The sequence below is a fragment of the Pogoniulus pusillus genome, chromosome 13, assembly GCF_015220805.1.
Source record: "Pogoniulus pusillus isolate bPogPus1 chromosome 13, bPogPus1.pri, whole genome shotgun sequence".
Lineage (NCBI taxonomy): Eukaryota > Metazoa > Chordata > Aves > Piciformes > Lybiidae > Pogoniulus > Pogoniulus pusillus.
In genome coordinates, this window is record NC_087276.1 from 20,560,933 (window position 1) to 20,582,938 (window position 22,006).

General features: G+C 62.9%; 2 protein-coding genes across 6 annotated transcripts; one reads left to right on the top strand and one right to left on the bottom strand.

Annotated features, from left to right (window-relative positions):
* Positions 1-96: 96 nt before the first annotated feature.
* Positions 97-9,603, bottom strand: GLIS2 (GLIS family zinc finger 2). Of its 3 annotated transcripts, none has more exons than XM_064153403.1 (6): positions 9,581-9,603; positions 4,271-4,646; positions 3,345-3,521; positions 2,792-2,925; positions 2,400-2,518; positions 97-2,286 (listed from the first exon to the last, which is right to left on the bottom strand). In XM_064153403.1, the coding sequence occupies exons 2-6, from the start codon at positions 4,628-4,630 to the stop codon at positions 1,511-1,513; spliced, it is 1,566 nt and encodes a 521-aa protein (XP_064009473.1). In that variant the 5' UTR covers positions 4,631-4,646; positions 9,581-9,603; the 3' UTR covers positions 97-1,510. The 3 variants fall into 3 exon arrangements, with proteins under 3 accessions (XP_064009473.1, XP_064009472.1, XP_064009471.1); XM_064153402.1 differs by lacking the exon at positions 9,581-9,603 and adding an exon at positions 8,842-9,074; XM_064153401.1 differs by lacking the exon at positions 9,581-9,603 and adding an exon at positions 7,654-7,874.
* A 2,715-nt stretch (positions 9,604-12,318) lies between these two features.
* TFAP4 (transcription factor AP-4) lies at positions 12,319-21,473 on the top strand. Of its 3 annotated transcripts, XM_064153404.1 has the most exons (8): positions 14,098-14,369; positions 14,485-14,550; positions 16,670-16,835; positions 17,350-17,448; positions 17,891-18,061; positions 18,349-18,486; positions 19,915-20,073; positions 20,172-21,473. In XM_064153404.1, the coding sequence occupies exons 1-8, from the start codon at positions 14,326-14,328 to the stop codon at positions 20,364-20,366; spliced, it is 1,038 nt and encodes a 345-aa protein (XP_064009474.1). In that variant the 5' UTR covers positions 14,098-14,325; the 3' UTR covers positions 20,367-21,473. The 3 variants fall into 3 exon arrangements, with proteins under 3 accessions (XP_064009475.1, XP_064009474.1, XP_064009476.1); XM_064153405.1 differs by lacking the exons at positions 14,098-14,369; positions 14,485-14,550 and adding an exon at positions 12,319-12,543; XM_064153406.1 differs by lacking the exon at positions 14,485-14,550 and having other exon boundaries at positions 14,102-14,369.
* Positions 21,474-22,006: the final 533 nt, after the last annotated feature.

Consider the following 22,006-nt stretch of genomic DNA (forward strand, 5'->3'; position numbering starts at 1 on the left):
CCAGTTGTGCCCCCAAGATCAAGGCTGTCACTTCCAGCAGTGCTCTAGCCCCATTGTAGGCTCCTTGCTGCCATCACCACGGACTAAAACAGGAACTTACTTCAACTTCACTTTATTGTTTTCTTAATAAACTTCCTCTCCTCTGGAGGAACGTAGTGTTATAGTTGTTAGCTTATCTCGTACTTCTGCAGTCCTTAAACGCTACGCTAACAGCGATGGAGCCCAACAGGAGGAAAATAAAAACAACCCAGAAACTACGATAGAAAGGCACTTGGAGACCGTTAAAATACTGATGTCCTGGAATGTGCAACAACAAACGGATGAAGGAGCAAGGAGACGTACACCGTACACCGGCCGGGGCGGCCTGGTCGATGGCCTGCAGCCATGTGGGAGCAGTGGCAGTGCCAGCTGGCTGCTGCCATGCCCCAGCACCAGGCAGGGAGACCGGCTCCCCGCGGGGCATGTGCAGCCAGGGCTCCTTCCAGCAGGGAGGGGGACAATCAGTGAGACCCCTACCTTGATTTGGAGCAAGCCGTGGGCAGGGGTCCTGCCTGGTGGCAGGAGGAACGTGGGACCCCCTGTGTGTGCCAAAGGATGCTCAGAGCTCTGCCCACACTGAGGCTGGGCATGCTGCCTGCTCCTGGCACTGTGGCAGCTTCCGGCCTGCCCCACACTACACTAAGGCCCAGGGGCGGCTCACCAGGGAGCCTCACTAGTGGGGCTGACCTGTCCCAAGGAGTGGGTGTCATGCCAGACAGTGCCAACATGATGCCTGTAGCTCTGCCTGTGCTGCCCACTGCCCACAAGCACCTGCGGTCCGTGGTTAGGTATGAACGTAGCTAAACAGGGTGGCTCTGCCCCGGCGTGGAGCCGGCACGGCAAGCAGCACACGCAGTCGTGTGCCTTGTCATAAGGAGGGCCGGGGAGGCGGCGAGGGGACAAGGGTGGGCACCAGGCCAGCGTGTGCCCAGCCAGCTGGGCCCAGCACAGAGGTGCCATGGCCGTGGCACTGCCCACAGCCATGCCAGTCAAGTGGGATCGGACAGCACGGCTGGGCACAGATCAGGGCTGTGGGAGCAGCCGGTCCCCAGGCTGTCACCACGCTGACCCTACAGTGGGAGGCCAGGGGCTGTGGCTCTCCCATATTGGCACCAGTGGTGCCAAGGCCTTGGGCAGGGAGACACCAAGTTGGTGGCAGGAGATGGACCCAAGCGGGGTCCTGTCAGAGCACAGGGCTGGTTGAGAAATAAATAGCGGCATGTCCAGCTGCCCAGGCTGGTGGGTGCAGGGGGACCCCCCGTAGCTCTGCCCGCACCGGCACAGGGTCGCAGCCAGCTCCGGCCGCCGAGGGATTATTGCTTTTCTCAGAAGAGTCCGTTCTTCTTTCGTGATGCTTACAAGCACGAGTGAGGCCCCACCAGGGATGGGGGGCTGTGAAGGGGAAGGAGGGGCCAATGGCCCCCCATCTGCCCACAGGGCCGTCAGCCAGCCCCGGGCATCGTCATGCCCCTCAATTGACGGCGGCAGGTTTGAGCAGCAGGGAGCCCGGGGGGATGAGCACCCAGCCCGGCGGCAGAGCATCAGGGCTGCCCCTCGAGCTGACCCCGGCAGAGAGGTCAAGCACAGCCCCTGGCAACAACGCCAGGCTCTCAGGAGGTGCTCGTGGCCGCCCTGGCTCCATCTTTTCACCCCTCTCCCGGCTCTCTGACCCCTTGCCCGCTTTGGGTGGCCGCCCCTCAGCTCTGCTGCCCTTCTCCCCCTCGGCCTTAACCCCGCCGGCCAGCAGCGACATGACAGGCAGCCCCAGCCCCGTCGCGAAGGGTGGGGGCAGCAGTGGGCTCTTGGCCAAGTTCAAGGGGCTGCCATTGAGGGGCAAGATGGGGCCAGGCAGGGCACCTGTAGCCCCGCAGCCCAAAGCGCTGAGGTCAAGCGGTGCTGGTGCCAAAGGGATGGGCAATGCTGGCAAGCCTGGGGGAGCGAAGAGGGCAGCAGGGTTGGGGATCACAAGCTGTGCCCCGTTAACATAGGGCACCTCAGCTGAGCCCAGGGGTGTTTTGGGAGGCGGGTGGACCTTGAGCATCTCTGGGTGCTCCGGGGAGACAAAATGGCCATGGGCTTTGATGTGCTTGCGGAGGGAGCTGGGGTCAGTGTAGCGCTTGTGGCAGCCTGGCATCTTGCAGGAGTAGGGCTTCTCCACGTAGTGGGTGCGGGTGTGCTTGAAGCGGTCGCTGGAGTTGGAGTAACGCTTGTTGCAACCTTCGTAGGGGCAGATGTAGGGCTTCTCACCTGCAGGATGGCACAGTGCTGGGTCTGCAAGGGACACGGCCAGCTTTGCCCGGTCCCTTGTGTCTTTGTGCCCCCTCGAAAAGAGCCTCCCCACTCCCCTGGCCGGCACTGACCTGTGTGCGAGCGGTTGTGGATTTTCAGGTTCTCCAGGCGGGAGAAGCTCTTGTTGCAGGTTGGGCAGCGATGTGGCTTCTCGTTGGTGTGCGTCCGGATGTGGATCAGCATCTTGTACCTGCCAGGGTTTGAGCAATGTCACAGGGGGGTAGCCCTGGCCCCCACAGCATTGTCTTGTCCCTGCACTGTGGCTACAGGGTGTGGGTACAGAGGCATTCAGGTTATCCAGAAACCCAGGACCTCGCACTCCATGTTGAAATGCTGCCTTTCTGGAGACTTCCTCCCTATGCAGCCCCCAGTGCTGGGCTCCTGTCTTCCCACAGTGACTTCAGGCAGCCCCCCAGGGACCCTGGAACCCCCACACAGTTCCTGGAGACCCCCTTCAGCCCACCTAGCATTGAAGCCTCTGCCGTGGCGGGCGCAGCCCTCCCAATGACAGCAGTACCCCACGTCCTTCTCAGGTTTGACATGGAAGTCGTTGACATGGTCCACCAGGTCTTGTAGGAGGTCGAAGAACTGGTTGCACTGTGGGCAGGAGGCTGAAGTGAGGAGGGAGGCCTGGCGAGCTTGCTGGGATGCCCACCAGGGCCAGCTCCTTCTTCTCATCACTCCCCCAGCTCCCCACCCCTACTCTACACACAGCAGCACAAATTGCTGGAGAGGTGGAAACGGCCCTCTGGACAACTCCCCCCCCCCCAGCAATGCTGCACAGCCTCCCCAGCTCTAAGCTGGCCCTGCTTGGCCATCCCTGGCCCCACATGCCCCACAAAACCACCACTGAGCTCTGTCACGGCTTTCTAGCCCATGTCTCCTCCCCAGCCTCAGAATGCCCCTATGTGCCCCAAGTTATTGCCACCCCCAGCCCCATAAAGTATATCATGACGCCCTCAAGCTCCGTATCAGCCCCCTAGACCCCCCACTGTCCTCTAACGCTCACCACTGACCTTGGACCAGCGGCAGACGAGCTGCTTGGGCAGGGGCAGCTCAGGGGGCAGGCGTTTCTCCTTGCTGGGGGGCAGGAAGGCAGTGGGAGGCAGGTGCAGGGCCCCTCCTGCCCCCAGAGGCAGGAAGAACTGGAAGGAGCTGGGGAGACCATCGATGTAGCGCAAGGACTGGAAATCCTGGAGCAGAGCCCAGAGGTGGGGGTGGTGAGGCATGGGGCCAAGCTGGAGGAGAATCCCAAAGACTTCCAATGCTCCAGAGACCTCCCTCACTCCCTCTAGAAGACCTCCACTCCCCCTCACAGCCTCCCATTGCCCCAGAGATGCCAGAACCCTCCAAGACCCTAAGACACCCCCAATGCCATCCTTAGTCTGCCTATTTCCCCCCAGAGACCACTCAACAGCCCCTCTAGAGATCCCCACTGCACCCACAAAGACCCTAGAACCAAAGAGACTATTGTTTCCCAGGAACCCCTCACAGTGCTGCATAGCCCCACAGATACCATCACTATGCCCCAGAGACCCCCAATGTCCCCCACAACCCCCCCAGAGGACCCCATTGTCCTCCAGAGACCCCCATGGCCTCCCACTGCCCCTTAGAGATCCCAGAATCTAATACAGGCCCACAGAGACCCTCCATAGACAACTCCACTATACCCTGTAGCCTTCCACCCACCATAGGCACTTACAGATCCCACAACACCTCAGAGTCCCCCCCAAGTCTCCCATATTCCCCTCAGAAACCACTCTGGGGATGCTACTGGGGAGAGGGATCACAAATGGGGGGCCCCGACAAGACATTGACCCCAGGGTGCATGTACATATGGCAAGGACCGTGTCACCCGCAGCACCGGGCACGCTACCAAGGTCAGGAGCACTGACCCCATGCCTGGGGACACCCCAGGGTGGGGGCCCACAGCCATACTTACATGGGGTGTGAGGGGGCCGGGCAGGTCCCCGCTGCCCTGGCGCTCAGGGGACAGTGAGACACTGCCAGATGGAGACTCCCCACCCGAGCGGGGTGAGAGGCTAAGGTCCACCACTGGCATAGCAGCCAAGCGCCTGTCCCGTGGCTCCACCAGTTTCGAGCGTGCCAGGAGCCCAGGGGACGACGAGGCTGGCACTGACCGGTGACCCCCACAGCTACCCCGTCGGCTATCCCCGGCCGGCGGGGTATCTGGGCGCAGGGTACTGCGGGGACGGGGACCAGGGACACCTCTCTTCTCACGGGTGGCTCGCAGCTTGGAGATGCTCAGCTTGAGGTCCAGAGGCTCCTCCAGCGAATGCATGGTGCCAGGGCTGGCGCTGTGGGGGACACGGTGGGGGTTACCGTGGGGATGGGGGCACTGGTGGCACACAAAGCATAGCCCCAGCCTGGCCCCGTGGCAGTGCCCGTCTCTGCACCGGGCTGGAGGCTGAGCAGCTGCCGCGATGCTGGCACCAGGACAGTGCCGTCGCTTCTGGCAACCCTGCTGCGGCCCCCTCCCGCAGCGAGCAAAGGGCAGGGCATGGCACCAGCTCCCCCCCCCCCCCCCCAATCTTCCGTGGCCCCTCGTGTCCCCAGCGTGTTCTCTATGTGTCACCAACCCCCGAGGCCAACACAGTCGCTTGGCTGGTCACCAAACCTCGCTGCCGATTGCCAAATCTCCCGGGGGCACACAAGGCCCTGGAGTGGCGGCGGCCCCGTTCTGCCCCTCTGTGTCTGCCCATCCCCACGGGCCTGCCCCTGCGAGCCCTTTCCCAGCGGCAGAGGAGGGCGGTGGCGGCCACCAGCCCGGCGGTGACCCGGGCGGCTGAGCCCGCTGTCCCCAGCTCCGGAGGCGGCCGAGCTTCCTCCCCTGCCGGGGCCCCTTCCCCGCCGGCCAACGCTGCTGGCAGCCGGGGCCGGGCAGGGGCTGTCGGCCACACGGCACGGGGCGGTGTGGCATGGCATTTCATGGCATGGCATTTTATGGCATGGCAGTGCATGACATGAGGTGTGGCACGGCACTGCAGGGCTGCTGCCTGCAAGACTCATAGGGCATAGCAGGGAATCTCGACCTCCCCTCCACCATGCCACCATCCGCTCTGCAGTGGCAACCCACCCTATGTTATCCCCACCCTGCCACACATATCCTGCGGGTGGCCGAGAACGGGCTGCTCAGTGCAGCAGTGAGCACCCAAACCCGATCCATGCCACCGCTGAGCATCCCCTGGCTGTGCCCCGCCAATCCTGGCCACCCGCATTGCCCAGGGCAGGGTAGGGGCAGCCAAGGGGCCGTGTTGGGGGGCACAGAGCACCCAAGCACACGTGGCAGCAGGGCCTCTCCCCCCATCGCTACAGCCACCCCACCCCGCCCCGGGGGGCCAGCCCCCGCCCTGCCCTGCTGGCGGGGCCCCCCTGCGCTGGCGGGGGTCCAGCCCGGCTCAGACGCTGAGGAATGCGGAGGAGCCGCGGGGGACGGGGGCCCGGCTGGTGGGGCAGGGGACCCCCCACCTGCACCCCACCACGGCAGTAGTGCTGTGGGGCTGACCCCATGGGGGCCTCCTGTCCCAAGCCACCATGGTGGGAGGAGCCCCATAGCAGGCTTCCCTGCACTGCAGGGGGGGGCATCACCCTGAGTGCCCCCATAGCCATGGGGCCTGCTTCAACCTCCGCCTCATCTCATAGCTGTGGAGCCCGCCCTGCAGCAGGGTCTCTGCCCTCCAGGGTGTCCTCACTCTGCCCCACAGCACAGGGTCCCCACCCTAAGCCTCGCATGGTTCTTGGGCTTCAGCCACCCCTCATGCCTCACAGTTGGTGGCACAGCTTGGGGACAAACATATGGACATGAGGTGAGACCCCACAGCCTGGTGGCACAGCTCAAGGGCAGGCAGATGTGGGGCAGAACCCCACAGCCTGGTGGCACAGCTCAAGGGCAGGCAGATGTGGGGCAGAACCCCACAGCCTGGTGGCACAGCTCAAGGGCAGGCAGATGAATGTGCGACAGGACCCCGTAGCTGGGATGTCTCAGCAGCACCCCAAACAAGGACACGGGTCAGGGTCCTGCAGCCCCCCCGAGATGAGGGTCCCACAAGCATGTCAAGTACGGCATCAAGGCTGGTCCCACTGTTTTGGCCGTGCCCCCCATGTCCTAAGGGTACATGTTTGGAGTGGGGGTGTTGCGGTGGGCTGTGCCGGGCAGGGGCTGGTGGACATCCACGGGCGTGGCGAGTGGGAAAGGGGCCTCCAGCTGCTGACGCCAGGGCTCACAGCGCGGCCGCGGGCGGGCGGACATGCGGCTGCCAAACCACGCGGCCCCCGCTGCCGGCACTCCTGGGAACCGGCCATGCTGGGGGCCAGGATGTCATGGGGGCCCCTCCGGGATGGAGACGGGGACCAGCCCCGCGGCGTTGGCCAGACGCCCCAGCACCTGCGGCCCCCGCTCAAGGCCCCTGCCCGCCCCCGCCTGCTTCCCCCCCTACACACACCATAAGGCCTCTTTTGCCCGCGCCAGGCGCTGCCAGCCCAGCCCCGACCCAGCTTCCCCTCTGGCCGCCCAGCAAGGCCCCCCCTTGCCTCGCCAGTTCAAACCAGTCTGGCACTGCACTGGGCCCAGGGGCTTCCCAGGCCAGGCAGGGGCGGCTGGGACGAAGCCCGGGTGTAGGGGCAGCTCCCCTGGCTCCACCAGCAAGGCTGGGGTCCACCCAGGTGCCCACACTGCCCAGCTAGCCAGCATGGCAGGGACACCCAGGGTGACCCCAGTGCAGCTGATGTAGTGCCAGGTCTCCAGGCCACCCTGCTGCTGGCATGGCTGGGGTGTTGTGTGTGTGTCCCTATGGCCCCAGCTGCAGCACAAAACCTGCCAGGAATAGCATGAGCACAGGGGGGCCACGGGGCAGAGACTTCCCGGTGGCATGGTGGGCACAGGGGATGGCAGTGTCAAGGAGGGCCAGTGCCAGGTTCTGAGAAGGGATGATGACCCCAGGGCCTGGTAAGCCAGGAGTGCTGCCAGCTCTGTGGGCACTTGGCAGGGTTTGGCCCCCCTGCTGCGGTGGCATGGCTGGCAGCGGCAGGCTGGCACCACTGCCAAAGTCAGGCAGTCCCGGGAGCCCCTCGCGCCGGGGCGGTGGGAGGGAGGTGGCAGGATCCAGCCCTGCACTGCAACCGCTGCTTGGGTCATTGTCCCCACGGCCACTGACAGGACACAGGCTACTGTGGGACCCACCATCCCATCTTGTCCCACTGTAGACTGTGCTGGCACTGCCACTCTTCACTGGAGCCCATCAGTCCCCAGCGGGGACTGCTGGTGTGACTTCAGCATGTCCCCATTCACCCCTAGCACCTACCAACCTATGCCACGCAGGCCAATGGTGTCCCTGAAGGTGTCCCCAGGAGTGGTCATGGCTCTGTCCCTTGGTCTGCGAGCTGAGGCTGGCACCATGGTCTCCCCTTCCCGCAGGCGTGGCAGCTGTGGGGACCCTGGTGGGGGGCTGAGACCTGCCCCCTCCCCGGAGTGCAAGCTCCACAGCATTGTCACCGACAATACACACCATGCCACCTCTGCCTGGGGACATGGCCAAATGACGTGGGAACAGGAGCAGGGCTGGTCCCCAAGTCACCCTTGTGGATCAGAGCCTTTGGGGGGGACACAGGGACCCCGGCCCGGGGGCTCTGGTCACAGCAGGGTGACACAAAGGCATGGGGAATGGGTGGTGCCACTTGGAGGGGGATTTGTGAGGACGAACCCTGCAGCAGAGCTAGGAGACATTGGGGAGAATTTGCAGTAGCCCTTGGCCCCTGCTGCTGGCACCCCGGGAAGAGGGTTACCCTAGCTGGGCCTCCCAAACCGCCTCCCCCCCCCCGCCCCCCGGCGACGGGGCTCGGCCATCCCAAACGTCAGTCCCGTGAGGCCAGGGGACAAACTGCCCTCCGTGATGGGGACCCGGGGGGGAACCAGTGGCTCCGAGGTGTCACCACCTAGATAATGCTGCCATGCCACCCCCTTCGTCCTCGACAATGCTGGGAGACCCCCCGGGGGTGACCACAGCGGGCAGAGCCACCGAGATTGTCCCCGCCGCAGCCCCCGCCCCATGACCAAGGTCAGCACACCCGCCCCGGGTGCGGGGGGAGCAGCGGGTGACGGCCACCCCCAGACCCCTGCCGCGCACTGCGGGGGGGGTCCCCTCTCTGCACGCCCCCGCCACCCGCGGAGCTCCGCGCTCCCGCCGCCCCCCCTCCTCAATCACTCCCTCCGCCACCGGTGCCCTGAGGCTGCCGGGGGGCCGCATCTCGGTCTCCCCACAAGTCGCTCCCCACGGCGTGGGGGGCTGCAGGTGCCGCGCCAAGTTCCCCCCCGCATTCCCGAGGCGGGTTCCCGGAGGTCCCCACTGGGGTGGGGAAGGGGCTTCCTGGTGGTGGGGTCCGCGGTAGAGGCAGCAGCATCATCCTCTTTCTCTTCCTGTCCCCCCTGTTCCCCATCTACAGCTCCCGCGGGCGCGGCGGCGCGACAAAGCGTCGGTCTCCGGTGCGCGATCGTACCTGCGGCGGGGGCTCAGCGCCGGCGGGAGGCGAGCGAGGCGGGGAGCGGGGCTTGGCGGAGCGGGCCCCCCCGCAGCCGGGCCGCCGGGCCGCTCCGCCACATCTGCAGGGGCTGGCGGCGGGGCTCGGCCCCCCCTCCCCTCCCTCCCCGGTCCCCCGGGCGGCGGCGGCGGCGGGGCGGGGGCTCTGCCCGCCGTGATTTATGGCCGCCCCGCACCGACCGGCCCGGCCCCGGCTGCGGGCGGGAGCTGGGCGGGGGCCGGGGTCGGCCCCTCCCCGCCGCGGGGGGCACCGGGGGGCACTGGGGGGAGGGGGGAGCCCCGCCCCGGGGGGGACACGCAGGGACATCCCCCCCCTCCCTGCGCAAGGTCACCCCGGCGCTGCGGCAGAGCCGAGACACCCCCCCCCCACGCTATATCCGTGTCCCAGTCACCCCCCTCAGTGCGTCTATCCTCGCCCCCCACGATGTACCCCCTTGGTGTGTGCCTTTAAGCCTCCTGGGTGCGTCCCTGTGTACCCTCTCCGTGTGTTCGTGTCGCTCCCCAGGGTGTCCGTGAACCCCCCCCCGCTTATGCGTCCGTGTTTCTCCCACCCGGGTGTGTCCTTGTGCCCTGCCGGGTGTGTCTAGGCACCCCCCGCAGTGTCTGTGTGTGTCCCGCGGGTGTGTCCGCGTGTCCCCCCAGGGACGTGGCGGGGCGGGGAGCCCCGGGAGCAGCGGAAGAAGAGGGGGAACACCCACCGGAGCGGTGCCCCCCGCCCAATGCACCGCGACGGGGGTGGGGTGGTGTCGCAACGGGGTGTGCGGGGGGGACACCCTCCTCCCGTTATGAGCAGCGTGACGTCACACCGCGTGGCTGGCGTCACGCCTGGCGGGGGGGCCTCCGTATGACGTCACCCGGGGGGGCGGGGGGGTTGTCCCGGGGCCGCGGCTCCTTCCGGCGGCAGGATGTGGCGAGGCCGGCCCGGATGCTACAGCCCGCACCGGCGGGGGGTGGAAACAGACAAGGGACTCCCTCCCCGGGGCCTGCCGAGGGTGGGGGGGGACAGTGGCCCACGCGGGTGGCCGAGGCACGCCCCACGCGTGGAGAAAGTTGGTGTGGGGAGGAAGTGCGGCTGCTGTGACCCAAACAGCCACAATGAGGGAGGACACGAAGGCGGGGACAGCGCTGACCCACGCGGTGGCTGACATCACCCTTCCACCCGTGATTTGTTTTTGTGGAGGGGTGTCCCAGCAGTGCCTCAGGGCGAGGGTTACCACCACCTTTTCAGCCTTTATTCCCTTCGTCGTTGTTGTTGTTGGGATTTTTTTGCGTTTGTTTTTTGATTCCCACCTCCCCCATAATGGAAGGGGAGTGAACCCCAATATCTCTGCTTCACCCCCCCGCATGGAAACAGGCTGAACTGCGCCTGGGAGAGGTGGCCTCAGCGGGGACGGTGACATGTGGCAATGGCAGGGTGGCTTGGTGTCCCCAGCCTGGCTTCCCTTCAAGAGTCACCTTGCTGTCCCCAGCCCAGTCCACCCCAGGGACATCCCTGAGCCCTGTCACACACAGGAACGGGTTTGGGGATCCTGCCAGCTGCCTGACCAGCTGGGATGAACTAGGGGGAACACAGCAGGGAGGGCATGCCATGGGGTAACATCATGGGGCAGCAACCCCCTGGCAGCGAGGACCTCTGTGGAGAGGCGGGCAAGGGCCCTCAGGCTGAGGACAGGCAGAACCTGTCTGACCAGCTGCCAGAGGGTTGGTCTGGGGTCTCGGGAGAGGATGGGTCACAGGATACAACACCACACACACACACACAGGCCCCATGCACTCTGCAAGGCTGAGTCCTGGCCACCCAGGATGACAGGCCAGCACCAGGACCCCCACATGCCTTCGGTGGCTCATTGGATCCCTGCTGTGGTGTCCTCAGCTGGCCCTGGCTCCGAGAAGACAATGCCAGGGTGGTGGTGTGTGGTGTGTTGGGCTGGGAGGGGGCTGTACCTCAGATCCTGCATGGCTCCTGTCAGCCCTGTGACCCCCTGTCAGCCCCCAGTGTCATGCAGCCAGCCCTCTGAACCTCGAGGCTCCTATGAGCCACATGGCCCCTGCCAGCCCACCCACCAGCCTCCAAAGCCTCCTCTCAACTCCCAGAACCCCTCTTTGTCAGCCCCTGGAGACCTGGGAAGGGGCCAGAATGGGACAGGATCAGATGAGTCTGGACAGGATGGAATGGGGTAAGATAGGGACAGGACAGGATGAGATGGAATATGATAGGGTAAGATGTGATGGAGACATGACAGGTCAGGATGGAATGGGATAGGATATAGGGTAGAGTGGGCTATGGCTATGGCAGGGTGTGGTGGGATGATGTAGGGTGGGATGAGGATAGGATACAATAGAATAGGGAGAAAACAGGTCATGATAGGATGGGATAGGACAGGGCTGAAAGGGATGGGATAGGGACAAGACAGGTCAGAGCAGGATAGGATGGACTAGGCTAGAATAGGCTAGAGTGGGGTTAAGGATGGGATGAGGTGGGATGGGATAGAAACAGGACAGGTAAGGATAGGATGGGATAAGGCTAGGGCAGAATGGGATGGGGGAAAGACAGGTAAGGACAGGGTGGAATAGGATGAAGGACAGGAACAGCCAGATAGAATGGGGTGAGGACATGGTAGGATAGGATGGGATGGGATGAGATAGGATAAGTAGGGTAGAGTAGGATCAGATGGGAACAGAGGCAGATGGGATTAGGACAAGACATATTAGAACAGGATAGCATAGGATGAGGCTAGGGCAGGATGGGATGAGGTAGGATGGAATGAGGATGGGACAGGTCAGGATAGGATGGGATAGGGATGAGGTAGGATAACACAGGATAGGATAAGTTGTGATTGGATAGTGTAGGATGGGACATGGCAGGATGGTATAGGGCAAAATGGGATGAGGTGGGATAGGGAGAGGCCAGGATGGCATAGGTTGGGACAGGGACAGAGACAGATCAGAATTAATATGATAGGATGGAATAGGGTAGCATGGGAGGAGGTGGGATGGGGACAGGCCATGATGGGATGGAGACAAGGCAGGGTAGGACAGGATGGGACAGGATGTGATGGGGACAGGTCAGGATGGCATAGGGTAAGGTAGGATAAGACAGGATAGGATGGGGTAGGGAAAGATGGGGACAGAACAGGTCAGGATAGGTAAGACAGAATTGGATGGGGACGGGGTAAGATAGGATAGGAAGGCACCGGGATAAGACAGGTCAGGATGCGATAGGGCAAGATAGGATGTGATGGGATACGGTAGGGCAGGGTGGAATAGGAACAGGACGGGATGGGGACGGGACAGGCCCCCCCAAACCCCAGCCCTGTCGCCGTGGCCCCACGGGGCGGGTCGGTCTCGCCCCTCTCCCGCTCCCCGCCGCCCTTTGTTTACCGGCCGGTGGCTGGCGGGGGCGGCGCCGCCGGGGCGGGCGGGCGGGCGGGGGGAGGCGGCGGGCGGGAGCCGCGCTCGCACCAGCTGTTTCCCGCCTTGAGCCGCAGGCACAGGCCGCTGGAGCCGGAGCCGGGGCAGGGGCCGGAGCCGGAGCCGGAGCCAGGGCCGGAGCCGGGCCTCCCCCCCCCGGCATGGAGTACTTCATGGTGCCGGCGCAGAAGGTGCCGTCGCTGCAGCACTTCAGGAAATCCGAGAAGGAGGTCATCGGCGGGCTCTGCAGGTGGGGACGCGGGGGGAGGCCGGCGGGGAGCCCGCCTGGGCGCGGGGAGCACTGAGCCCCGGAGGTTTGGGGGTGTTTATTGGGGGGTGCATTGACGGGGGGGCGAACTGGGGGGCTTGGGGGGGGAAGCGCAGCGCGGCCGCCGCAGCCCCGCCGCCCGCACGTGGTCCCGACCGCGCACATGGGGCCGGGCGGGCAGCCGGGGCTGGGGCGGGACGAGACGGGACGGGGGTGGCCCTCGCCGCTGTCCCCCAGGCTCTGGGGGGTCTGAGGGGTGTTTGGGGGTGGGGGGGGTTAAAGGGATGAGGGGGGTCCGGCGGGGTGTGTGAGGTGGGGTGTGTGTTTACTGCTGGGCCTGGCCGTGACTCTGCAGCCCTCCCGGAGGAGGCGGGTCGCGGCCGGGGCTGCCGGGACATGTAGTGCGGGAAGGCGGCGGCACAAAGCCCGGGGACGCTGCGGAGGGAGCAGCACCGAACGATCACGGTGGGGGGTAGCCGCTCCCCCCCCCATACACCCGCGCCCTGAGCGGGGCTGTCGCTGGGGCCCCGGCGCTGCTGCGGGCCTGGCGGGCGGGCCCAAACACGCGTGGGGGCCCCCCCGAGACCACGCGGGGCGGCTGCCGCCGCTGCGGGCCCGGAGGAGCGGCCCGGGAAGCTCCCGGCCGCGGGGCCGGCCTCGGTGACCAGGCTTTGCTGCGCTTGGGGCCCCGCGGGGTGATCCCGGGCCCTGGAGTCCCCGTGGGGCGGTCACAACCCCTCGGGGCTCACCTCCGCCGTGGGGCAGCCCCTGGCAGCCAGGCCCCACCTCACGTGCGGGGCAGCCCCCGGCCCCTGCGCCCCATCGGGTACCCCCGGCCCTGCTCCACCGGCTCACCTGCGGCAGAGGCTGCGTCCCGACAGCGTGCGGGGACTGTCCCCAGCGGGAGCGGCTGTGCCATGGCGGGACAGGGACCCAGGGCAGTGGGATGCCATCACCGGGGTCCCTCGTGTTAATCACTGCAGGTGGATCTAGGCCTGCGGCCTGGGTGGGAAAGCCAGCACCTAGGGCAGGGACATGTGGCCATCTTGCCCATGGCTAGGGAGCTGCAGTGTGGGGCAGAGCTCTGGGGGACCCTCACTGCCTTTCCGTCACCTTGAGCTCCAGCATGCTCTGCCTGAAGCTCAGGGACACCCTGCCTCTGAGCTTGGCGTGCTGGGGATCACCCTTCCTATGAACTTAAGAGGTCACCCTGCCTGCAAGCTCCCGGAGCTGGGGACATCTGGCCTGCAGACCTGAGGATAACCTGTCTGGGCTCAGGGGTGCCCTTATCTGCAAGCTTGGGGTGCTGGAGAAGGTCCTGTCTACAAGCTTGGGATACTCCGGGACGCACTTGCCCTTGAGGCCAGCCTGCAAGCTTAGTGAGCTCAGGGATGCCCTTCATGCAAGCTTGTGGATACTTTCTGTGCAGGTGTGGGGATGCTCTTCTTGTGAACTTGGGGACACGCTGCCTATGATTTCAAAGAACTTGAGGACATGCTGCCTGCAAACATGGGTAGCAAGTGGCATCTGCATGTATGGCTGTGCTGCCACTGCCCACCAGTGTGAACCACAGCATGAGTTGTGGGTAGAATAAGGCATCTGCCATGGGCCTGCCAAGCCTCCTCCTCAGGCCAGATCTGACATCCCTGTGAATTTGTTTCCCTCGAGGTCTGGGTGGCTGTGAGGTCCCCACTGGACCATGCTTGGAGCTGATGCTCCACTGAGGCAGGAAGGACCAGATTCTACTTATCTAACTCAAATCTTATGGCACCAGCACTTCAGGGGTTTCTTCCTGTGACAGGGCTCTGGTGGGTGCTACTCATTGCCCTTGTCTCTGTCTTGCCCTATTTCTGGCCAGCATCTGAATCCAGGTTCTTTTCCCCCTTTCCATATTTCACTGTCATTTCTCTGGTCTCTTCCCAGGAAGAGCAGCTGGGGCAGGTTGCAGGAGGTCTGCCGGCGAGGAAGCAGCCTCTTCCTCTTTCCCTGGTATTTAAGAAACCACTTCCGTGCTGCCTGCTCCCAGCTCTCTCTATCCCATTCCCTTTGCATGCCCACCAGCAGTGGTTCAGCGCCTTTGAGCAGTGCTCTGGCCATCTCCCAGCCCCACCAACTTTCACTGCTGGGAGACAAGGGACAGACCCTGCCCATCCCCAAGACCCACTGGGGTTTGGCATGTCTGGGGACCAGTTTGGGGTGTTTTTTGGCAGGAGCAGGGAGGGGTGTGATGGCCACCACCAGACAGGAGCCCTGTGGCACCATTCTGCAGCAGGCAGCTGGCTGCTCCCTGTGAGTTAGGGCAGATTGCCAGGCACCTATCCCAGCTCCATACTTTCCCCCAGGGCACTCATCCCAGCTCTGTATGCCCCAGGACACCAGCTGGGAGCTGCACAGGAGAAATCCAGTGCAGTGTGCACTTGGTGCACAGCACCAGCCTGCACTGGAATGCTGCCTTGGCAGCTGGAGACAAATGTCTTCTGTCCCTGTGGGCTGAGATGGGATCCTTCCTTGTCTCTCTGGGATCCATCTACATAGCTCTAGGATGAGCTTGCATCCTTCTACATCCCCTTGAGATGAGCTAGGATCCTTCCCTATTCCCCAGATCAGCCCAGGGGTCCTTTACCATTTCCCAGGGAAGCGCTGGGATCATTCCCCATCCACTTGGGGTGAGCTATTTCCTTGTCCCCCAGAGATGTGCTGGCATCCTTCTGCATCCCTTTGGAACGAGTTAGGATCCTTTTCCATCTCCCTGGGATGCACTGGGATCAAAAGATAGAAATACAGCAGCTCTAGAATGAGCAGGGATCCTTTGCATCCCTCTGGGATGAGCCAGGATCCTTCCCCATCCCTCTGGGATCAGTTGGGATCCTTTCCCACTCCCTTGGGACAGGGTGCATTCCCTGGTCACAACAGGTGTCGGGTGTCTTGGGAGGCTCCAGGCACTGTGTGGGACAAGAACAGGGCTTGGTTTGCCACTTAGACCCCTGAGTTCCCAAAGCTCCATGGATTCTCTGGGAAGGCAGGATGCCAGGCTTTACTTTCCTGCCTGGCACTGGCATGATGCAGGGCGGGATGGTCCCATCTCCCTGTCCCAGAGCTGCTGGGCACCTGGGTGGGAGGCTGCAGCCTGTCTTATCTCGCCTCGTGCTGCAGCCCGGCCCTGGTGTTTAGTCTTCGGTGCCTCGCTGTATCTCTGGCACTGCTGGTGGCCTGGCTGGCAGTCTCTGGGTGCTCACCTGCATCCCAGTGAGAACTGCTGCTGGCAGCAGCAGGGAGGTGACGTGGCTGGTGGTGTGGCAGTGGCCTTCGTTTGGCATTCTGGCACTTGGCTTATTAATTCCCAGTGCTGGTCACTGCCTGGTGGCCTAACCAGCCCTGTGGTCCCAAAATGCTTGCTGAGATATGGTCACTCTGGGCCATCTGGGGAAGAGAAGTGGGGAGTGGTGGGCTTTGCTTATGGAGCCAGTGCCCTGGACCTGAGATATTGGTCTTGGCTGTCTTGGCTGTAGAGAGCCCTCCCCACTGCCGTCCCCACTTATGTTGTCAGCTCTGGGAGGCATTTCCCAGCCCATCTGTGGGGTGAGGGTGTGGGGGGTGAGGAGGCAGTGGCAGGAAGCAAGGCAGGAGCTGTGGCTTGGGGTGGGACGGGGGCTTTTCTGCTGGGAGCTGTCATCTGGAAGCCATCAGCAGGGTGGGAGGGAGGGAGCTGCCTTCCCGGGGCCACACACGCTGGCTGGCCCCATAGGGACCCAGCCGACTGGCTTGCAGCCTCCCTTGCCTGCCTAGGGGTCCCTGCTGAACCCTGCTGTACCCTCTGCTCTCCTTGCTGCAGCTTGGTGCTGGCATTGAGCAGCCCATGTTCAAGCCTGGCAGAACTGGGAGGCTGCTGTGGAGGCCACTGTTTGGTCAGTGCATCCCCTGGAGCTTTGGATCCAGGGCTGGAAAACCCCACCCACTTCTGTGCTCGCCAGCCCCGCAGCCATCATGCCCTCTTGCATTCCCCATCCCTTTGGCATAGTCATTTTAAAGCAAGGGTGGGGACACGGTGGGGGTGAGCTGGTGGCAGGAGTGCAACCTACTCCTTCTTAATCCCATGCCTCTCCCACAGCTTGGCCAACATCCCATTGACTCCTGAGACTCAACGGGACCAGGAGCGGCGAATACGGAGGGAAATTGCCAACAGCAACGAGAGACGGCGGATGCAGAGCATCAATGCTGGCTTCCAGTCTCTGAAAACCCTCATCCCACACACGGATGGGGAGAAGCTCAGCAAGGTGAGCAGGTCACTGGGGCTGTGGTGATGCAGGGTGTGGATGGTGACCTGCACATGGTCTCAACGATGGGCAGGAGAGGGCTGTGGGAGCAGTCAAGAATGTTTGCATATGTTAGTTCAGTGATGGAGATCTGTACTGAGGAGGCTTCCTGGTGGGAGTGGGTGTGCATCACAAACCTGGTGTCCTGGGACAGGTTGTGCATGTGTACTAGCACCCAGCAGCTTGGGAGCAGGGTGGTGTGTGTGCCCAGCTGATGAGCTGGCCCTGCTGAAGAGGCAACTGGGTTGAGGAGATGGTGCTTGGCAGCCAGTCAGGTTCCCAAGATGGGAGAACTGGAGTTTCGCCATGGTAGAAATCCTGGGGGAACCTGCTGGAGGAGCAGGTCTCAGATGGGGACACCACGGCTGGGTGAGAAATGGTGCTGCTACCTCCTGAGCAGGGACCTGGCAGGGGTGGAGATTGGGGAGAACATAGGGATCTCTCCGGCCTCATGCCTATCCCGGCTCTCCCACAGGCAGCCATCCTCCAGCAGACGGCTGAGTACATCTTCTCCCTGGAGCAGGAGAAGACTCGGCTACTGCAACAGAACACTCAGCTCAAGCGGTTCATCCAGGTAGTTCTGGGACAGCAAGGGTTGGGACAGTCCTGGTTGCCTGGGGAGGGCATGTCATTGCTGTCTCTTGGCGTCAGAGTGTAGAACTCCTTGAGCTGGAGATGTTCATACCCTCCTGACAAGGCAGGATTCCTGTTTTCCATTTGGGGTGTCAGGGCTGGGCTGGCCCAGCTGAACTGTCCTGGGTGTCATGATGTGAGAAGTGAGTTTGCACAATGCTTGGTGGGGTGAGGACCAGAACGGTGGTCAGATGTGGGACACTAGAGCCTGTCTGTCCCCAGATGTTGACAGCCTGTGCTGCCTGCATCCCTAGGGAGCCCCTTCCCTGTAGGAAGCTGTGTCGGGGGGCGACTGAGGGGGTGGCATCACCCAGATGTGATCCAGATGGTGGGGAGAGCATCAGATCTGATCCTTGTTCCCTAACATCACGTCCTCGTGGCAGGAGTTCAGCGGCTCCTCCCCAAAACGGCGACGAGCAGAGGACAAGGATGAGGGGATTGGCTCGCCGGACATCTGGGAGGACGAGAAGGCTGAGGATCTGCGCCGGGAGATGATCGAGCTCCGACAGCAGCTGGACAAGGAGCGCTCGGTCCGCATGATGCTGGAGGAGCAGGTGAGCACCCCCCCGCCCCGGGCCGGATCCTGCTGCAGCGCTGCTGCGTGGAGCTGGCCATACACGGGGCAGGGTCGCCCTCTAGTGGGGATCCCCCGGGGACACCAGCACTGCTGAGGGGCACCAGCCGTCTGCTCTGCCCACCTTCACCCCCACACTTGGCCACGGACCCTTGGCTCCACTGCGTCTGCCCCACGGAGGAGGACAGCCCACGACTAGGTGTCAGGGGGGCCACTCCAGGAGCCAGCTGGGCTCTCTGTTGAGGTCAGGACTTTCTCGGCCATCAGGTTCGCTCTCTGGAGGCCCACATGTACCCTGAGAAGCTGAAGGTCATTGCTCAGCAAGTGCAGCTCCAGCAGCAGCAGGAGCAGGTGAGGTTGCTGCACCAGGAGAAGCTAGAGCGTGAGCAGCAGATCCGAACCCAGGTGAGTGTGCTGGTGCTGTCCCAGCCCATCCTGGACATGGCCCACCCGTGGGGGCTGCCCAGTAGTCTCCCATCCCTCAAGCAGCAAAATACAGGGGTCAGGGTGGCTCTGTGGTGTGCATGGCACCTCCCATGGGCTGGCTGGGTGGACAGTGATGTGCCAGCTGAGCTCTCACCCTTGGGAGTTTGGAAAGGATAGGCATACAGCCTCCTTCAGCACTCTGGGGGGGTGCACTGGCAGGCACCCCATGTTTTGGGTGAGATTATATGGCTTCTGAGTGGCTCTGTTCCCTGATGCCAAGGTCTTTGTATGGGGAAGGTAATTTTCTGGCAGGCAGGATTCAGCTTGGCACAGCAAGCCCCTCACTTCCCAGGCTATGCCAGCAGGTGCTGGATGTGGCCACATCCAACTCATTCTCTCTCCATGGTGCTGTGTCTCACCCTGCTGAGCTCTCCACAACGGGCATGAGTGGAGAGCACCCCCCACTCGGGTGAGCTGTGTTCTGTTCTGGCTCCCGGTGAACACATTTACTTGTCCTTGGGAGATGGATGGACATATGTCCCATCTGCAGGTGATTCCAGCAGTCACAACATCACCACTGCCAGTGGCTGATGCTTCCCATGCTGGAACAGGTGGAGACTAACCCCGTCTTTTGGGCTTCACCTCTGACTGTATGTCCTCCACTGAGTTTTGGGGTCCCTAAACTGTTCTCTGCCACCTGCCAGAGTGAAAAAGGGGAGCAGATGAGCTGGCACAGGTAGACGTGGCAGGTCTGTGTAGACAGGAGCCTTTAGCCTTTTCCCTTGGCACAGTCATGTTTGCAGCAGTGTTGGGAAGCCTTACTCCAACCTGGTGCAGTGAGGAGAAGTGTGGTGCCCACACTCTGTCCTTACTTGCTACTGCTCCCAGCTCAGCCCAGGGCCGTGCTGGCCTGGGGAACTTCCGAGGGAGGGAGGCAAACAGCTTCCGGCCTCCCTTGGCTTCTGCAGAGCTGTGTCCCCGCAGGGTCCCTGCCGGCCACCTCCCGGGGAAGTTTAGACTATTTTTAGGTGAACTCTCTGTAGCCTCCTGCTTGGGCAGCTCTTCCCATCCGCTCTTTCCTCGGGAATCTCTGAGGGGTGCGGCACGTTCCCAGGCCTGCAGGTTGGGGTGTTGGGAGCGCTGGCGCTGCCCTCTGCCACCTTCAAAGCCCAAATCTTGTCCTTTGTGGGATGTGCGACGCCTTCACGTTCTGCTGTGCTGAAGCTAAGGTGCCAGCAGCTTTCAGCTGGTGTCCTCTTGTGTCTGCTTGGCATGGGAGAGCTGGAGCAGCCAGGCTGCTGCTTCAGCTTTTATGGGCTCTCAAAGTACTCTGGGCTCTACAGACAAGCCTGATTCTCTGCCGACTGCCGCTGCTCACCAAGGTGGGGGTTTGCTTCTCTTCCCCAGCTCCTGCCATCACATGCTCCCCCAGCACCCACCCACCACCCCACCGTGATCGTTCCAGCGCCGCCTCCCTCCCATCACGTCACCGTGGTCACCATGGGCCCGTCCTCAGTCATCAACACAGTCTCCACGTCCCGGCAAAACCTGGACACCATCGTTCAGGTAAGGGGGAGACCGGAGAGGACAGTGGCAGAGGGAGGCTTTGGGAGGGTCGGAGCTGGGGGCGTGACGTGCTGATGGCCGGTGGCTGCCCTCGGCAGGCGATCCAACACATCGAGGGGACGCAGGAGAAGCAGCTGCAGGAAGAGGAGCAGAGACGTGCGGTCATCGTGACGCCTGCGCGGGCCTGCCCCGAGCCCTCCGCCTCCGACACCGCCTCCGACACCGAGGGCAACGACAGTGACTCCATGGACCAGAGCAAAGAAGAGCCCTCGGGGGACAGGGAGCTGCCCTGACACCCCCCGGCCAGCAGCTGGGGCGGGGAGCAGGGTGGGGGGAGGGAGGGAAACGTCAGAGAATATGCTGAAATTTTTACAAAATACAACGCGATTTGGGTCTCTTTTATGACCTTTCTCCAATACTGTAAAGCAGAGCGCCAGAAGCAGGCAAAGGTCACCCTTCAGCTCTCAAGGGGGGGGGCGGGGCACAGCAGGGTGGTGTTAGGGGTGGGGGAGTCCCCCATCTCATCAGCACCCCCCGCTAACCCACGGGGAGTCCTGCCAGGCCAGCAGCAGCCCCCATACTCCCGATGGCAGCCCCCTAGGACAGGGCCTTCAGTTGGGATCTTAATTTGTCTTTTCCTCCTCTTTTGTGTTGTTTTGTTGTTTTGTTTTAATTAAATGTTGGGGTTTAAGCAGGGGGCAGACACCAAGTGACATGGCAGCAGAGGTGGGACAGGGACCCCCACCCTTGGGGTATAACCAGCCCCACCACAGCTCCCACAGCCTTTGTGGGGCAGGGAAAAAAACCTTTGCAGAGTCCGAATCCTGGGATTATGCCACCGGAGCACGGCAGGGGGGTTGGCACATGCCACCCGCCCTGGCATTTTCACCACCCACCTCTTCAGCATGGGGATGGTGTTTTGGGGACTGATTTTTACACCCCTGTCTCCCCCGTCCCATTTTCCCCCTCCTCCTCCTTTAAGCACTTAATCCGGTTCGCAGGGTCCGTCAACTCCAAAGAGCTTTTCCTGATTGTGTCGCTTGGGTCTGGCCCGGGGTGGGTGGGGTGGGGTGGGGTGTGGGGGGTCCCATTCTGTGTGCGCGCCCCCCCCTCCCCCCACACCCACCTCCTCACCTCTCCCCTGCTGCCCCCCACCCGGCTGTAGGGTTTTAGGCCAGTGGTGTGTAGAGCCTGGGTGGTACTGGGTAGGTTCCCCGCCTCCAGCCGCAGCTGTTTCTCGGTTCCTTTCCCTTTATTTCGTTTTGTATTTTTTTTACGATTTTCAGGTCTTTGTGTTGATTGAGAAGCTATTCTATTTTGTTAAGAAAGTGGAAAAAAAAAAAAAGAGGCTCGTGCCTTTGTAAAGAAACAAAATAAAGTTTGTACTTGGTTTTTTAGAAGCTCAAGTCCCCAGCGTTAACCTTGGAGGGGTCGGGGGAGACTGATCCAGCCCCCCTGGTGGGGAGCCCTGCTGGTTCCTGTGGGGGAGGCCAGGGAGGTGCTGCCTGCCCTGGGAATGGCAGGCAGGAGGTGCAGGCGGAGGGATGCTGGCCCCATCGAGGTTCCCTGCTGAGCAGCTGGGCTCTATTTAAAGGCTCAGCCCTGTCAGTGCTGCCCACACGTGCCACGGGCACATCGGGGCTCAGCTTGTCACTGTGAGTGTGGCACTGGGCTTGGGCGGGGAGCGGGGTCAGGCTTTGTGTCCCTGGGGATGGCATCTGTGGTGCCCCAGGGTGAGGCCGTGCCCATGGCTTGGGGGGGAGCACGCAGCTCTGCATAGTTCTCCATAGGGTCCTGAATGCCTCATGGCTCTGAGATGGGGGCACCCATCTCTTTCTGTGGCATTTTGGGGGATGGGCACCCACCTCTCAGCATCCCCCTCAGCCATGGGTCTCTCCTGCTTCCACACTGCTCCCCCACAGTGCCTAGCCAA

Bases quoted from the DNA above. Each gene is read 5' to 3' on its own strand.
- GLIS2 (XM_064153401.1), bottom strand. From the start codon at position 7,856: ATGGTGTGTATTGTCGGTGACAATGCTGTGGAGCTTGCACTCCGGGGA. The intron at 4,647-7,653 runs GTTGGTAGGTGC...TGTCCCCCACAG, and splicing joins CATTGGCCTGCGTGGCATAG to CGCCAGCCCTGGCACCATGC. The intron at 2,287-2,399 runs GTCAGTGCCGGC...GCCATCCTGCAG, and splicing joins CCACAACCGCTCGCACACAG to GTGAGAAGCCCTACATCTGC.
- TFAP4 (XM_064153404.1), top strand. From the start codon at position 14,326: ATGGCACCAGCACTTCAGGGGTTTCTTCCTGTGACAGGGCTCTG. The intron at 18,487-19,914 runs GTGAGTGTGCTG...TCTCTTCCCCAG, and splicing joins AGCAGCAGATCCGAACCCAG to CTCCTGCCATCACATGCTCC. The intron at 20,074-20,171 runs GTAAGGGGGAGA...TGCCCTCGGCAG, and splicing joins ACCTGGACACCATCGTTCAG to GCGATCCAACACATCGAGGG.